Here is a 15,813-nt window from a genome sequence, read left to right as displayed (position 1 = left end):
GACACTCCTTCTCAACGGTCGACTGCCGAGCCAACCCGATGAACTCCTTGGAGTAATCCTCCACGCTCCGATCCCCCTGGCGCATGTTCAATAACCTCCCCGCTGGACCCATCTTTGGTGCTTTCATTCTGTCACGTAACAGAAACGAGGTCTGGGTCCAAGAATGCAGGGAGGTGTCTTTAATAAAACAAACTAACACAAAGGCCAACACGGCACAATAAACAGAAACCAAAACATAACATTAGCAGATCTCAGAACATGAAGCAGGACATGAATCACGGGTAACAAACATATAATGAAAGCACACAGAGTGGTGAGAAGGCGGAAGCTATATAGTCCGTGGTGATGGGGATCAGCTGTGGGTGTAATGATTAGCCAGGTGTGTGCAATGAAACAGGTGTATGCGTGTAATCCTGTGAGTGGAGTCCGGGAGGAAGGGAGATGGCGACCTCTGGTGGGGAAGGGCAGACCTGCAGTCCGGCCTCGTGACAAGATGGGGATCAGCTGAGAGTCAGCTGATGTGAGCTTGACTAACGTGACCTGCCAGAACTAATGCTATGCTCGATTTTTAGCCTTACAACCATAGTTGGGTGCTTCTACACCCTTGTTATTCAACCTTTTCCCTCTGATTTTAGGGATGAATTATGGGTAGAGTTAGGTTTAGGGGTAGGCATAGGGGTAGGTCCATATTTTTGGACAATAATGTTGATCCAGGATCAACATCATTCTAAATGTGCATCAGAGAGTTCTAGTAAAACAAGTGGTGAGCATTTGTTTTTCCAATATACCGTCACTTAAGAATTTTAATCAAATAAATCATGCATCTTTGTAGATACTGTAATGATGATTTTTAAATGGATAAATGAAAATCTGTCTTCATTTACTCACCCTCATTCTTGTACCAAATTATGACTATTCTGTTGAGCATAGAAGATAATTTGGTAACCAAACAGTTTGTTCACACTGACTTCCATTGTAAGGACAAAAATACAGTGGAAGTAAAAGGGGACTGAAACTCTTTGGTTACCAACATTCTTCTTCTTTGTGTTCCGCAGAAGAAAGTAAGCCATACAGGTTTTTAATAAGGTGACTGTCGATCACCTCACAGGTTTATTTTGGTTCATGTTTCTTAAAGATACGGTTCACCTCAAAATGAAAATTCTCTCATTATCTGCCCATTCTCATGTCATTCTGAACCTATATTATTTTGTTGTGAACCACAAAAATGTTTTGGGGCATCTTTTAGATCAGTCAATATCACACTGATACACAGAGCCCTTACAAAAAAAATTAAAAGTACATTTTATTAGGTAAAGTATAGGGTAAGATAAATAACTGTAACACATGCTTAAATATTTTTCAGTGCATAAAAAAAGTAAATGATATTAAGTTTGCTTAAAGAAAACTTACAACTTGCAGTATTAAAAAAATCATAATTAACAGTACTCAGTTAACAGACTACTTAAAAGCGTACTTTCATAAACATAAAAGGAAGTATAATTGGTCAAATTAAAATAGCAATTATAAACAAAGTTAGATGTTGAGCTAGTTGAGTACTGCTACCTGAGACTGTTGACAACAACAAAAAAAAAATGTTTTTGCACATTCATATATTATCCAAAAATAAATAAATAAATATCATGTGAAATCGGAATTTTAATTTTTAATCGGAATTATTTTTTTCTTTTTATCTGGTTCAAATCACTTGATCGCTTACAAATATTGCGGATAGTCTGCCTGAGCTGATTTCAGGAAAAAAATCCAATATGCCTGCAGTCCGAACAGACTAATTGACTCGTATATGCTCAAGCAGGCATCATTGTTCGTTTTCATTTTTAATTTTTTCTTATTATTTGGCACAGTAGTTTTCTGTCTCCCATTGCACACTAACTCTGGTTATATGGCGCTGCCTGGTGGAAAAAGTTTCATTTCTGAAACATTGGCGCTCAAATTAATTAAATTTTGTGAATTAAATAGGCTACTTAAAACAAAATAGGGTGGAGTTGGGGAAAGGTGTTTTGAACAATTGATTAACAAAATGCAAGTACAAAATGTTGAGTAACGTAGCGAATTTTAGGCAATACACAGCCTAATTGCAGATAAATGGACGAAAAAATTTATTTTTGATAAACAGCGAAAAAAAACCCGTTAGGCTAGGCCTACAGATGTACAGATATTAAAGAAACAGGAGTTACAACCCTCTGTTGTATTATTAAACATACACTTATTATAGCTACGCCTATAATAAATAGGCTACACTCTTAAGGTTCTTCACAGCGATGTCTCAAGAAGAATCATTTGCGGTTCCACAAAGAACCATTCAGTCAAAGGTTCTTTCAAGAACCATATCTTTCTTACCTTTTTATAATCTGAAGAACCGAAACAGAAAGGTTCTTTATGGAACCATCTAGACAAAAAGGTTCTTCTGCGGCATCCTGAAACACCTTTATTTTTAAGAGTGTAGTTATAGGCTACACACTAAAACTGGTCCTGTCAGGAATGGATGAAACTGAAACAGCAGGTTTGTCATGTAATGTCCTGCCCTCGCTCGGTGACTCCTACTTCTCCCCATAGAAACACGCTCAGAGAGAGAGGCAAAGACACTATGAACACAGCGCAGCTGCATCAGGGTAAGAGACTGTATGGATACTGTTCTTCATCTGATTGAGATGAATTGTGTAGTCTGGAGTATTCATACAATAGGAGAGACCTGAGCTGAAGTGTCTCAATAAGGTTAAATGGTAGCGTGCATAAAGTTGTGTTTTCTATCAGTTGGGTTCAGACACAATTAGAAATGTATTTGTCTTCTAAACTAAAATAAATGAATGTAATTAGAAAGGTATTACATGTATTTAAGCTGTGTACTGGTGGGTTAAATCAAACTAAAGTGCAGCTGGATAAGGTGTACAGTATAGTTACACATTTATTTTAAGTAGCTTATGTCTGTGTACTTACATTTATAATTACGTTGTATCAAGTCTGCAACACATATGTAACAATCTTTTGGTTTCATAAGTAGCTGTGTAACAGACTCGGTTTGTTACATATGTGTAACAGTATTCCATCTACATAATTACAAACTGTTCCATAACTTAGTTACATGTTAAGTACATCTTATTTCATGTAAGTACAAGAACTACTACTAAGTACTTAACTAGGTAATTACTCTGTATTATGGACACCTTAAAATAAAGTGTTACCAAAAAAATCTCTGCATGTACTGTACTTACATCTGTAATTAATTTCTGTAATTGCATTTATAATTACATTGTTGATTTACATCGTAACCTACCCATACCACTAAACCTGTCCCTAGCCTTACCCGTATCCCACTTCAATAGCAGCAAAAGTGTTTCGAAAAACTATATGAACACAATAAGCACAATGTACTTATTTTAATTTAGTTAAGGCCATCTAATTTTATTTGCTCGGTAAGTCACTTAAAAATTTCAAGTCAGGTTAAAAATGTCAAAAACACAGATCATTCATCCTGAAGAGGTTTATTCATGTTTTACAGAGAAGTAACATCAGCTTGTACTTGTACTGTACCAGGGTTCAGCCTCTGCAAGCTCATGATATATTAACCAATTGCAGTGACTATGAAAAATATTGAAAATGTGTTTTCTGAATGTTACACAGGAAGTACAATTCAAGCACAGCAGGAGGCCAAAGCCACGATGAAATCTGATATCATTGCAACCGTAAGAAATACATTTGAGACTTTTAATCTTTTCCAAATTCATAGTTGCATATGATGAGAAATCTGACTCCTCTGGCAATGACAGCTATACAATAACTGTACAAGACAATGTAGGCTACAAATGTATTCTTGAAGTCATCCTCGGACCGGGTTCACGAAACAAAAATTCTTCTTTACCGCTGTTCTTATTTTAGAAACAATGTTTTTGTATTCCTAAAAAGCCTTTTTAAGAATGTTATTTTTTCCCTAAAATTATTCTTAGAACCTTAGAGATTTCAGGTTTATTTAGGGTATTGGGTTATTCAAACCTATCCATCCTGATACAGACTCTTTTAAAAATAAGCATGCACTGTTATTGTTATTATACATGTCCTTTGAATCATTTATGACAATGCATTGAACAACTACATCTTTCAAATTGCATGAATTATTTTCTCACTCAGACGCAACCAAGCCGGTTTACATAAAAACTGCCTAACCCAAGTTCAAAATGTAACATTATACAAAACTGAATAAGAGAGCAGTTTGCTATTCTACAGTAACACCATACTGAAATATATTCTGAATCTAATCAAATTAAATACTATCAAAACAATTAGATGTACAGTAGCTGAACACTAGCACAGGTGTTTGTCTCCCAATTTCATCTACACAAGTAAATTTAGACCATGCAACATATTCTGTGGTGAATTCTGAGTGTCATTCTTGTTTTGTAAAGACATTTTACAGAAGAAAATGCTGTGTAATGCTAACGGTTGTAACTTGTTAGTGGTTTTAAGGCAATGTTTTATAAGTGACAAAGCGTGTTTGTGGTATTGTGGTATTCTTGAGGCCTCTTGTTTTCTTCTTAAGAAAGAAAGATGTTCTTATGAAAATCTTTGAGAGAAGAATTAATCAAGAAATTTACAGTACTTATAAATAATCCTACAAACATCTTGGCATTTGTCTTAAGGAATGCCTTAACTTCATTCTTAGTGAATCCGGCCTTTAATGTCCCAGCATGCCCTTTTTTTGTTTTGTAACCGGTTTGGTATGATTGTAAAACTTCATCTCAAAAGAGGAATATTGGCAGCCAGCAGTGAACATGACTCACCTAATTCATACATAACGTACATAATAGGCTGTAAGTTTGTGAACGCTTTGAAAATATCAGGATTTCTGCATCGTTTACTCATAAAAATCTAATCTTAATTTAACTCTTAATTATACACAAACACTAAACTAATAACACAAAAATACTTTTCACATCTTTGTTGCATATACTGTATGTTGAGCAATCATTTGGAAAAGGAAAGTGGACCCTTGAATGTAACCTGTAGATCCTTTCAGATAAACTTTAAGTTTATCAGTACTTCAGGGTTGTAGGTTATGCATCTCATTTGACTCAGCCATACTTTATTTGATTTCCTTGTGTGCTTTGGGTCATTGTTTTATTGCACCACCAAGCCTCCCTAAAGCTTGAAGTCATGAATATCTTGATGCACGTTTGAATTCACTGATTCCAGACCCTGAAGCAGCAGCAAAGCAGCATTAAACCATGATGCTCCGTCCAACCTACTTTACAGATGGGAACAGGTTTTGCTTGCATGCAACAATCACTCTTTTGTGTGCATGTTATTGGTTAGTCAGATTGTGTTTGTCTATAACTTAGATGAAGAACGGTCCGTATTTTATGCAAAAATCCATATATTTTCAAACACTTTTGCATACCATGGCACTGTTAATCCATTAAGGAGCATTTATGGTAACATTTTACTTTAAACCCTTTTTGTATAATGCATTATTATATAGTAGTTTTAATGCATTAATTATGCCTTGAAATGCACCGCATTAATAATTGTAAACACAGTTAGTACATTATAACACTTATCAATTCATTGTTACACTATGCATTTTAAATTTGGTTATAATTTTTTTTTCGACAAAATATGTATTACAGTGCACATTATGAATAATTATAATGCATTATACCCTTTAATAACTCTTTATAATACGTTATATAAAGTAAAGTGTCACCAAATTTATTTCACATGTCTGTAAACAAAAGTTTCAAAAAAGCTCCCCTACTCACAAGTTCCTTGAACAACATACTTCCTGCTTCACATTTAGCCAGAAAATATCAAGATGACTCAAAAAATATTTGTTTTCAAATATTTGTTTAATGAACCTTCTTTGAGAGTCAAGTGCACAAGTGCTGCTTTGCACTGATGTTTAATCTTTGTGGGCTGAACCGACATGCTGCTAAACTAGTTCCTTGCCCTACTGGCATTCTTGGCAGAGTGCTTAAATGCAGAGAGGGTAGCAGATCAGGAAAGTTTGCTTAAGCAGGCATTGTGAGTATTTGCTTTCTGTCATTCGGTTTTGCTCGCGGGTTCATCCCCATTCTTTTGTTACTTAAAGAGTATTAAAGACTAAAGAAAGACTACTAAAGTAGTTTTCTTTACTTTTTTTCCTGGTTACGTTATGAATGAATGAATGATGCATTTATATAGCACTTTATTGTGTATTGCTACACCCAAAGCGCTTTACAATCATGTGGGGGTCTCTCCTCAACCACCACCAGTGTGCAGCATCCACTTGGATAATGCGACGGCAGCCACAGCACAACGGCGCCAGTGCGCTCACCACACACCAGCTACAGGTGGAGAGGAGAGCCAATCAAGTGGATGGGGATTATTAGGAGGCCATGATAGACAAGGGCCAGTAGAGGGAATTTGGCCAGGACACCGGGGTTACACCCCTACTCTTTTACGAGAAGTGCCATGGGATTTTTAATGACCACAGAGAGTCAGGAACTCGGTTTAACGTCTCATCCAAAAGACAAGACATTATTTGCATATAAAGAGTTTTTCCAGTTAAATCGGTCCTATGATCAATTGGGCAATTGTGAATCACATCCTTATTTCATATAATAAGCATGGATTTTGACAATCACTCATCTTTTGCCACAGGCAATAAGTGAAATATCAAGAAATATATTCGACTACATATATTTCTTAGTGATAAAAGGCAAATTACTGTGAGCTATGCAAATCAAGTCACGTCTGTTTACGCTCCTCGTCATCCAAGTGTGAAGAAAAAAATCACATGCAGCAGTTTACCTAAAAAGGAAAGTTCTGTCATTATTTACTCACCCTCATGTTGGTTCACACCCTTATGATGTTTATTCCATAGAAACCATAAAGTATCATGTTGATGTTACTCTTTCATACAGTGGTGCATGTAATGTATGTACAGTACGGTAATGTAAATACCATAAATGTAGACTTATATTCCAAGTCTAGATAGCTGTGTATGAGGAACAGATAGAAATTGAAATCATTATTTATTGAAAATCTTGCCCCCACTCACACTTTTCAAATATCACAGACCTTAGTCAGGGTAGCATCATATTTCATCTTAGGCAGGAATGAAAACAAGGCTGTGAGGGACGGAAGTACAGGATTGAACTGTTGCCAGTTGTTTAGCTGATGAAAAATCTTTCCAGAAAACTTTAACTAGACTATAAATCTGTTTTGAAAGTTTTAAGACTTTATACAGCTCGTGTCATTGTAAAGACTGTAAGTATATCCCTCACATATAACATTTAATATGAATTGACTAAGGTCTATATGTGTTTATACAGAATACAGTATTCAAGATGAGTTCCAAATTCAGATGTAACAAGTATGTATAACAGTACAGAGTAAAGTGCAACATTCAAATACAATGTAACGTGATACATTAAGTGTGATATGTTATATTAATAATTATAATTGTAATAATACAGTGCTCATTCTACATAGAGACTGGGGTTCAGGATTTGTGGTTAATTCAGACTAAGACATTTTGTAGTCCAGTGACTCTTAACTGGTTTTGCTTTACGACCCAGATTTGACATTGTACATCGAATGGTGGTCTAATTTTGCAAGCTTTAACAAAGTGACTCAGTCGTGTCGTGATCCATCATTTGTGACTGCTATGCAAGCAGTACTGCTCAGTATAGTCTGGTCTAGTTATATCTTACGAATTGCACAGGTATGAAGATGTCTTCCAGATAATATAATCAGAATATCTGCTATCAGATACAATACAGTAGAAGCTAGAGCTTAACTATGCAACTCATAAGACTTAAAGAGTTTAATGTCTGATCTTTTTCCTACAAGAAGCAAGACATTTCACTCTGAGTTTAAACAGATATTTACGTGTAAATATTTGGTAGTAATTGCTTGGATGTCTCTTCACAAGAATGAAATAAACCTAAAACATCTATCTATTTATCTGTGTGTGTGTGTGTGTGTGTGTGTGCAGTCAGTCAGTCTGACAGACACACAGACAGACAGACACACACACACACACACACACACACACACAGACAGACAGACACACACACACACACAGACAGACAGACACACACACACACACACACACACACACACAGACAGACAGACACACACACACACACACACTGACCAGTATTTCCGTCTGTTTTAGGTGTAGGACGCATAACCACAAGAGTAAGCAGTTCTAACAAAGACGGCCTGAAGTCAGTTGACACCTGAGACTGATCGCACAGAAACAATACTGACAGTTGCTGAGAACCCTATCAGACTTCAGCTTTACTTCTACCACAATGGCCTTATTGGACGTTACTCTTCCCTGGAATGTCTCTTTGGACCTCAACCACAGCTATTTCAAACCCAACCTCTCAGAATTAGAGGACACACAACCCACGGGGAAGAACTGGCCTGCCCTGTTTATTCTGGCGATTATATTTTTCACTGTTGCGGGGAATATACTGGTAATTATGGCCGTGTCCATCGAGCGCAAACTGCACAATGCCACCAACTACTTCCTGTGCTCTCTGGCCGTGGCAGACATGCTGGTGGGATTCCTAGTTATGCCAGCCTCACTAATTAGTATTCTTTACAGTAAGTACTTTTTTTTTTATAGGAAACCTATAGTGGATGAGTCTCACAAAAGCCGTCAAGAAATGTCTAAAAAAAATCTCATTCACATAACAGTAATAGTTTTCTTATGGATAAAAAAAAAATTGTCATTGAATGGGCTTCATTGTCTTTATGCTATATATATATATATAGGCTTTCCTATAGCTCAAATAGTAGAGCATGGCGCTAGCAACGCCAAGATCATGGGTTCGATTCCCAGGGAAAGCAAGAGCTGATAAAATGTAAAACTGTAACTTGAATGCAATGTAAGTCGCTTTGGATAAAAGCGTCTGCTAAATGCATAAATGTAATGTAATGTAAATGTAATATATACACTGCCCTCCAAAAGTTTGGAAACGCCCTAGAAAAGTGGGGTTTTGGACAATATTGGCATGAATTCATTTGTGATAATTTTGCACTGATACACAACATAAACTACGAAAACATATTTTATTACATAAACAGTTTATACATAGAAAAAAACTTAAATTTTCGATTCATCAACATATCCACCATTAGCAGCTATTACAGCTCTGCATAATCTGGGCATCTGAGCTGTCAGTTTATTCAAACATTGACTTGGTACTGTATATTAATCCAAGCCTCCTGAAGGATTGCCCAAAGATGATTCACACTGGTTGGACACTTCTTACGGACATCACGGTCCAGTTCCTCCCATAGTAGCTCAATTGGGTTGAGATCGGGTGATTGTGGAGGCCATTCCATGACAGACATGATGCCAGCTGACTGTTTCCTCTCCAAATAGGGTTTGCACAGCTTGGAAGTGTGCTTGGGGTCATTGTCTTGTTGGAAGGTGAAGCCAAAACCACACTTTGCCAGGGGTGTTTCCAAACTTTTGGAGGGCAGTGTATATACTGTATATATGTGTGTGTGTGTGTGTGTGTGTGTGTGAGTGACCCTGGACCACAAAACCAGTCATAAGTAGCACAGGTATATTTGTAGCAATAGCCAAAAATACATTGAATGGGTCAAAATGATCGATTTTTCTGTCATGCCTTAAATCATTTGGATATGTTTTGATTTTTTTCCAGATTTTCAAATAGTCGTATTTCAGCCAAATATTGTCCTATCCTAACAAAACATACATCAATGTAAAGCTTATTTATTCCACTTTCAGATGATGTATAAATCTCATTAAGACTGGTTTTGTGGTCCAGGGTGACATATTACCATGGTTTTTTAAAAGGACCAGACACTCAACTCTACTTCTATCAGTTTGTGCTCGTGTCTCTGAAACATCTCCTCTTGTTGTCCATTTCCAGATCACTCCTGGCCTCTCCCTGAACCGCTGTGTCCCATGTGGATCTTCCTTGATGTGCTTTTCTCCACAGCCTCCATCATGCACCTGTGCGCCATCTCTCTGGACCGCTATATCGGCATCCGTAATCCAATCAAATACAGCCGCAGCAACACACTTCGCAAGACCATGATCAAAATAATCTCTGTCTGGACCATTTCTATAGGTGAGAATGAAGCATCCAATTCAGAGTTACAGAAGATAGCACAGGCCTTCACCAGGCTTAAAAAAAACAAGAATAAAGCCTTAATACCATAGAAAAATCTTTGTTTGAATGAATGAACCCACATTTAATTTGTCGTTGTCTGGATTAAAAAAAAAAAAAGAAAAGAAAAAATAGTGCCACAGTTTTCAATCTTCCAAAATTAAACAAATGAAAAAAGTATTTTAACATTGAGAAATTACACGCTTCACTTTTAATCACAAAATCCAGACATTTGAGAAACTTTCAGAAAATGCTGGGAATTTTCTGAAAGTTTACAGAAATGTTCTGCCCCTATGCAACCCTACCAAAAAAAAAAAACACAAACTTGACAGAATTTTCATTTTGGGGTGAACTGTCCCTTTAAACCTCATTATATATAGCTGAATAATGAATTATTAATTGTTTATTTAAAATGCCATATACATACCATTTCTGATATAATATGATCTTAACATTGGTTACAATTACAATTTTTGATGTTACTTTTACTGACTTAAAATAAAGACATTTATTCACTTCCAATTTATTCATTATCCGAAGTGACTTACAAGAGAGAAATACAGAAATACTGCTTGCCCAAGAGTAATGTTTCAACTCAATTCTCTTTTGCTCTCATTACGACAATTTGTGCTGCACTTTTATGTTTATAAATTAAAATATATTCTGTAACAAAAAGCAATCAAAGTTGCCATGCTGCACTGAACGTGTTTTACACTCTGAATAAAAAATAATGAAGTTGTAAAATGACTGGACTATGTCTTACAGGAAAATACTTTCGACTTCAAAATTTCACATTTAATTCAACGTGTTATTTGCCATTTATTTGTAATTATTTCTACACTGTTAAAGTCAAGATTCTACACCATTTTTTCCCCCAGTGTACAGGTGATTAATGATAGCTTTCAGATTGCTAAACTGGGATTTACAAATCTCTGCACACAAATTGTTGTAATGAGGGAATGGGGTACTAATCAGTTTATAAACTGAGAGTACAGATTAGCAGTTGCTATAATTTTTTATAGTATTGTGACCCTACAGGTCTTGGTATTAATGATCGCTCACATCTTGCCACAGGCTTCCGGCCCCTGCTCTAGATTTATCAGCAGCTTCTGAATCTGAAAAGCACTGCTAGATTAGGTTTCAGGATGTTGCAGCTGTTCCTCCGCTCGTTCAGCATGATGATGAGCAATAATGTGAGCAGTCAGGCAAGCGCTCTGACCCTGTTTCTGTGAGCTTCCCACCTATAGTAATGTTAATTTAAATCATAATTTTTTTTTGGCCATTTCTCTTTTGACCTGAAATGAGCAAATGCTCTAGCATTGATCTCTGGAACAATACATAACAGACTCTTAAAAATAAAATAAATTAAAATCATTTTTTTTTTCAGCAAAACCATAGAAGAACAATTTCTGCAAATAACATTTCAGTGAACAGTTCCTTAAAGAACCATTTTTTATTAATCTGAAGTATTTTTTCCACTATAAAGAACCTTTTGTGCAATGTAAAGGTTCCATGGATGTTAAAGGTTGTTGATGGACCCGCAGATGCCAATAATGAACTGTTGTTTTTTAGAGTGAGTTTAAACAATGAAAATTAAATTATGCTTAACCTAATTACATAATAAGGTCACAACCAGCAAGCACCAAAGTGAAACCCATGCATGTGACCTCATCTTGAAGTATCTCTATACTGCCCAGTTAAAGCTGCTCTGTAAGATTTCTGCACCAGTAGTGGAAGAATTACAACAACAACAAAACATGCTAAATTTATTCATTTATTATTGTCATTGTTCAGCAAAATAGCAACAATCTCAAACTCTTCCGTTTGCTGTTGTCAATCAGCATGCCTTGTTTTTGCCAGTTTTTATGCTTTACACTAAAAGTCTGTCATTACCTTTACATTTCAGATCTGGCTTGCATTCTACCTATACCCTTGGTTTGGTATTATATAGTAAACTTATGTAATTAAACATACAATGAAACAAACTGCATGCTTTTTCTAAAAACAAACAAACAAATTTTTTTTTTTAAAGTCTAGATTTATTATTCTTCGCTATTGTTTCACTAAAACTACAGTGAAAAGCAGTTTTAAATTGATCAGTTAGACGCTACAAAATTGACAAAAAATAATATAGCATATGTTTTGCTAATTGTGGGGGGAGACTGACATGATAAACCGAGAATTTATTATTTTTAATACATTTTTAAGCTTCATTTAACATTTTGAAATCAGCAATTTCATAATGGTTATGTGTTATAAATTATATGTATTAAATTGTCTTTTGACAGCTTTATTTTTCAAGTTGAGCAGACTGGAATTAAATAGGTTTGTGTGACTGTTCACAGCAGTAAACATGTTCACATGGATGTGAGGACGTGGGATGCAATGGATTAAAACATGCTTTCTAAGCTGATTCTTCATTTTTCTTGCAGTGTTGTCACTGCCCATTCCAGTAATGGGTCTCCAGGACAAGCAGAAGGTGTTTGTAAACGGCACCTGCACCCTGAACGAGCCTCGTTTCGTACTTGTTGGCTCATCCGTGGCCTTCTTCGTTCCTCTGATCATCATGGTGGTCTGCTATTACCTCACTCTCCGTGATCTCCAGAGGCACAGCGCTTCCTTCCCGCAAGAGAGCAAGAGCCACTCCAAACAGTCCTCTGTTCAGATAAGTGACACGAGTCTGCTTAACAGTAAGAAAAAGCCACGAGGCCAAAGCAGACGAGGCATGATTCAAGCTTTGAACAATGAGCAACGAGCCTCCAAAGTCTTGGGGATTGTGTTTTTTCTCTTCCTGGTCATGTGGTGTCCGTTCTTCATCACCAATGTGCTGATCGCCATCTGTCAGGACAACTGCAGCGAGCATCTCTATAACCTCATTCACTTTTTTGTCTGGGTGGGATATATCTCCTCTGGAGTGAATCCTCTGATCTACACGCTTTTCAACAAGACGTATCGACAAGCCTTCGCTCGCTATCTACAATGTAAATATCAGGCCATCTGATAACATTCACACAGTTACAGCATAATGGTTAAAACTGATTAATCGACAAGTCGATTGTTTAATGTCTAATTCGCTAGTTGACCATCTTGTAGCCTATCTACATGTTTCTAATATGAGGCGGCCAAACTTACTTTCCCTTTAATGACTAACAAAGTCATTAATGTTTGGTGTGAGTTAAAAGTTATTGTTCTTGTGTTACTGGATATTACAAATCTTTCCACAGAAAAGCATTACCTTATTTTGAAGTGTGGAAGTAAGCTACTATTTGTGTGAATTTGCGAGACTTCTGGTTCATTAGCTGCAGAACTGGGTATTAAATTATTACATGTAATCTGAATTATGTAATCAAATTCCAGAAATAAAAAACTTGTAATTAGAGTATTGTCACGGACACAGGAACACGCAGACGAGGATGTAAACTCAAATATATGTCTTTACTGATAACATCAAGACATGGCAGGACAAGGCAAGGCTGACACAGACAGGAACACCGGGGAGTAACGACTAGACCAGACCAAATCAAACTGAACAGACAGGACTATTAATACACAGGTAAATCATAGATAACGAGACAAACACAGCTGGACAACAATTAACTAATGATCACACTAACAAGGACAGGAAACGAACCAAATATGGACACAAGAGGCGGGAACATATGACACACGCGACAGAGGACTGACAAGTATATTACATTTTATAATGCTTGTAAGTATTACTGTTACTTTTTTATGGATTACATGATTACATATTATTCACACAATCATTCATAAATCATTGATTTATGAACTCTTTTAAATTTTCCTCAGCTTTGAATATATTCACAAATGTTGTGTAAATAAATTTGAATGTATTTCAATAATTAAAAACACATTTGCATGTTTACTGTTCAATGCCACTTAATGGTAACATTGACATGCAGGTAAACAAATTAAATATTTTTGTTTTTAGTGTTCAAGTGTTTAAATAATTTGACATTTTTATGATTTAATTAATTATTAGCTTTTTTAACTCACAAACCCTCTGCAGTTCTTACATTAAGACCCGTTTGGAAAACCCATGTTTAATGCATTTTATGATGTTTATATCAAAAAACGGAATGCATTTTCTTTCTCTTTGCTTTTTTATATCAATATGGCACGTTTAAACCAAGGTTTTTTTGTTGTTGTTTTTTAAGTAATCCAAAAGTAATCTAAAAAGTAGTCAGAATACATTACATGTAATCTAGATTACCGTTTTTATCATGCAATCTGTCATCAGTAATGGACTACAATGTCAGTAATCCACCCAGCTCTAATTAGCCGCTATAAATATAACTGCAGTGAACAGTAAAACTGTTTGCTTTACAAACCAGTGTGTTCATGACTATGATAATAAAATGTTATTATATGACAATACCGAGCAGCATAACGGATTGTTGTTGTTCGGCTAAAGTGGATGAGACCGGAAGCCTCGCACATTTAATTAAAAAATTTACCTGTAAACATGTTGAGGGTAACAAGTAAGGTGAGTTACATAATCAGATTACTTTTAAAATAACTAGTAAAGTAATGCATTACTTTTTTAATTTAGAAGGAAATATATGAGTTACGTTTTCAGATAAGTAACGCCAGTTTCCCATGTATTGACTGACAGCTCTCCTGTCCTCATGTTGAGAGAAATCTGGAGTTAAGTACAGAGGCGTTGTGTGAACATGATGCTACTGCATATGAACATGCATTTAAATAACAAGTTAAATAAGACTATCATTTATGTTTATTCCCATTTTATAAACCAGTGTCTTTGCTACTGACCTTTAATGATCCAATTCAATCATACAAAGTAAAAACGACACATTTGTTTCATTTGTGTTATTGCTGAATAGTGCTGAACTTTCTTCTCCTGAGTCATATTCTTCATGCAGTTTGTTTGAGCTGCGCTCTTTACTGTACAGACATGAATTTACATTTTCTTCAGCCTGAAGCGTATTCATTTAACTTTTGTTATAAAAGGGCTTTTGCATTTGTAAAAGAAGAACTTTTTTATATTAAAAACAATCAAGCAAGCAGATTTAAAAAGTGCACTACTTTCCATAAAAAAGTGACTAATTAGTTACTTGTAGGAGATTCTCAACTTTTTGTTGCATAAACTTAAAACAGCAAGTTGAGAAAACTCAAAAATCTGCTGAAGCTGGTTGCCTTAAAATTTTAAGTTGGCTCAACTTTTTTTTTTACAGTGTATATGATATCTCCTAATGATATAGGCCTACAGGATAGAGAGCAGAGCAAACACACTCCTTGCACTGTTTTCTTTTCTCAGCTGATATCAAGCCTGTTTGTGTTAATGCCAGTTTATAACGGGACATTTGTTTTCTGAACCAGTGATTTTTGGGGTTACTTCAACAATGATAAAAATATTTTTATATGCTTTATTATAGTGACACTTTTGTTCTTCGTTCTTGATTGAAACTGTTTGTATTTGAAATAAATTATATAAAGAAACAGTCTGCAATGAATGCTGTTATTTTTTTACGTTTTCACTTAAGTTGGAGGCATTTTTATACATATACATATTTTATACTATGTATACATATGCATGTTTATATGGTTTATGAGAACACAAATTTGTATAATGACATGGGTATGACATAGGTATTACAACATGAAGGTGATTTATGAGGAC

The 15,813-nt window shown here is 35.7% G+C and overlaps 1 protein-coding gene across 1 annotated transcript; it reads left to right on the top strand.

The window, feature by feature from the left end:
- The first annotated feature begins 2,584 nt into the window (after window positions 1-2,584).
- Window positions 2,585-15,637, top strand: LOC306862020 (5-hydroxytryptamine receptor 2A-like). The gene is made up of 5 exons (XM_079404601.1): window positions 2,585-2,630; window positions 3,640-3,701; window positions 8,174-8,610; window positions 9,912-10,112; window positions 12,584-15,637. The coding sequence occupies exons 3-5, from the start codon at window positions 8,313-8,315 to the stop codon at window positions 13,150-13,152; spliced, it is 1,068 nt and encodes a 355-aa protein (XP_079260727.1). The 5' UTR covers window positions 2,585-2,630; window positions 3,640-3,701; window positions 8,174-8,312; the 3' UTR covers window positions 13,153-15,637.
- The last annotated feature ends 176 nt before the right edge of the window (window positions 15,638-15,813 follow it).

The sequence above is a fragment of the Barbus barbus genome, assembly GCF_936440315.1.
Source record: "Barbus barbus genome assembly, chromosome: 43".
Taxonomy (NCBI): domain Eukaryota; kingdom Metazoa; phylum Chordata; class Actinopteri; order Cypriniformes; family Cyprinidae; genus Barbus; species Barbus barbus.
The sequence above is the reverse complement of the archived record's forward strand: the minus strand, read 5'-3'. Positions and strand labels throughout refer to the sequence as shown.